We start from the raw sequence: 2500 nt of genomic DNA on the forward strand, positions 1-2500 counted from the left end.
TGGAACAAAGCTACGAAAAGGAGGAAAGGCTCCAGCAGCGGCAGCAGGAGTTCCTCGGTGCTCTCGGCTCGGATATCGATATGTAAGTCTCAGATGGGTGTTGGTCGGAAGTGTCACTTTCTCTCCCTGGTTAGTCTTATTTGCATCTCCCTGTTTGTGCTTCCTCCTCCTTGATTTTTCTTTTCTCTGTATTATATGGTGTCTCGTTTTCTCCTTCTCCTTCTCTGTCTCCTTCTCCTTCTCCTTCTCCCTCCTTCCTCCTTCTTCCTCCTCCTCCTCCTCCTCCTCCTCCTCCTCCTCCTCCTCCTCCTCCTCCTCCTCCTCCGCTTCCTCCCTTCTCCTCGTCCTCTTCCTCCCTCCTCCTCCTCTTCCTCCCTCCTCCTCCTCCTCTTCCTCCCTCCTCCTCCTCCTCCTCCTCCTCCTCCTCCTCCTCCTCCTCCTCCTCCTCCTCCTCCTCCTCCTCCTCCTCTTCCTCATCCTCCTCCTCCTCTTCCTCCCTCCTCCTCCTCCTCCTCCTCCTCCTCCTCCTCCTCCTCCTCCTCCTCCTCCTCCTCCTCCTCCTCCTCCTCTTCCTCCTTCTCTTCCTTCCTCCTCCTCCTCCTCCTCCTCCTCTTCCTCCCTCATCCTATTCCTCCTCCTCCTCCTCCTCCTCCTGCTCCTCCTCCTCCTCCTCCTGCTCCTCCTCCTCCTCCTCCTCCTCCTCCTCCTCCTCCTCCTCCTCCTCCTCCTCCTCCTCCTCCTCCTCCTCCTCCTCCTCCACTTCCTGTTGTGAGTGCGAGTGTGAGTGCATGAGTGTGTGAGTGCAAATGAGTTTAAGTGCAACTGTGTGTGTGTCCAAGCAGGGGGTGTTTCCAAATTATCCAATAATTTTTCCCTTTCTCAGTTGTTGTTTAGAAAAAACATAAAAATATAAAAATTTAGCTGCCTGACAGCTTTCCCATTTTTTGTAAAGCAGATATTTTTATTTTGGCTATTTGACTTGGAGAAAGGAAGTGGTTCATTGAGAATTGGCAGATTAGTAAAAACGTTTGGAAAAATAGCTTTACAATCAAATGTGATTAGAAGTGATTTTTAGGCATTATTTGTTGCTAATTTTGATATCCCATTTTTCTCTTAATATTTTAAAACTCTTTCTGTCTGCTTTTCAGTACAACGCCATCTGTTTGTTGTCTGTGTGTCATATCTCTTTACTATCTTTTTGCATATTCTCTCTGTCTCTGCCTCTGTCTCTGTCTCTGTCTGTCTGTCTGTCTGTCAATGTCTGTCTATTTGTCTCTGTCTATCTGTCTGTCTGTTTGTCTCTGTCTACCTGTCTGTCTGTCTGTCTGACTGTCTGTCTGCCTCTGTCTACCTGTCTGTCTGCCTGTCCATCTCTGTCTGTATGTCTGTCTCTGTCTCTCTGTCTCTGTCTACTGTCTGCGTGTGTGTGTGTCTGTGTGCGTGTGTGTGTGTGTCTGTGTCTGTGTGCGTGTGTGTGTCTGTGTGCGTGTGTGTGTCTGTCTACATGTGTGTTATGTGTCTTTGTGCTTGTGTGTGTCTCTCATTCTCTCTGTCTCTCATTCTCTCCTCTCTCTCCTCTCTCTCCTCTCTCTCCTCTCTCTCCTCTCTCTCCTCTCCTCTCTCTCCTCTCTCTCCTATCTCTCCTCTCTCTCCTCTCTCCTCTCTCCTATCTCTCCTCTCTCTGCCTGTCTGTCTCTGTCTGCCTGTCTGTCTGTCTGTCTCTGTCTGCCTCTGTCTACCTGTCTGTCTGTCTCTGTCTGTCTCTCTGTCTCTGTCTACCTGTCTGCGTGTGTGTGTCTGTCTGAGCGTGTGTGTGTCTGTCTGAGCGTGTGTGTGTCTGTCTGCGTGTGTGTGTGTTGTGTCTGTGTGCTTGTGTGTTGTGTGTCTGTGTGCGTGTGTGTGTGTCTGTGTGCGTGTGTCTGTGTCTGTGTGCGTGTGTGTGTGTCTGTCTACGTGTGTATGTCTTTTTGCGTGTGTGTGTCTGTCTGCGTGTGTATGTCTTTTTGCGTGTGTGTGTCTGTCTGTGTGTCTCTGTCTGTCTCTTTCTGTCTCTGTTTCTGTCTCTGTCTCTCATTCTCTCTGTCTCTCATTCTCTCCTCTCTCCTCTCTCTCCTCTTTCCTCTCCTCTCTCATCTCTCTCCTCTTTCCTCTCCTCTCTCCTATCTCTCCTATCTCTCCTCTCTCCTATCTCTCCTCTCTCCTCTCTCTCCTCTCTCTCCTCTCTCTCCTCTCTCTCCTCTCTCTCTTCTCTCTCTTCTCTCTCCTCTCTCCTCTCTCTCCTCTCTCTCCTCTCTTCTCTTCTCTCTCCTCTTTCCTCTCTCCTCTCGCCTCACCTTTTTCTTTTTCTTTTTTTTTTCTTTTTTTTCTTTTTCTTTTTCTTTTTCTTTTTTTTAATTTCAGTTTCTTTTTATCTCTCTCTTTTCTCTCTCATTTTCTTTCTCTCACCCTTTGACACATACTTAATCTCTCAGTCCTTTTGCAGCGCTAGAAATGGCATCCC

The 2500-nt window shown here is 48.6% G+C and overlaps 1 protein-coding gene across 1 annotated transcript in view; it reads left to right on the top strand.

Moving 5' to 3' along the window:
- LOC125040676 overlaps window positions 1–2500 on the top strand; it is a 15626-nt gene that overhangs the window by 4630 nt on the left and 8496 nt on the right. The window contains exon 4 of the mRNA XM_047635358.1: window positions 1–82. This exon is cut by the window's left edge and continues 15 nt beyond it. Coding sequence (XP_047491314.1) covers window positions 1–82 — 82 coding nt within the window. The remainder of the gene's footprint in view (window positions 83–2500) is intronic.

Source organism: Penaeus chinensis, chromosome 3, assembly GCF_019202785.1.
Source record: "Penaeus chinensis breed Huanghai No. 1 chromosome 3, ASM1920278v2, whole genome shotgun sequence".
Taxonomy (NCBI): Eukaryota; Metazoa; Arthropoda; class Malacostraca; order Decapoda; family Penaeidae; genus Penaeus; species Penaeus chinensis.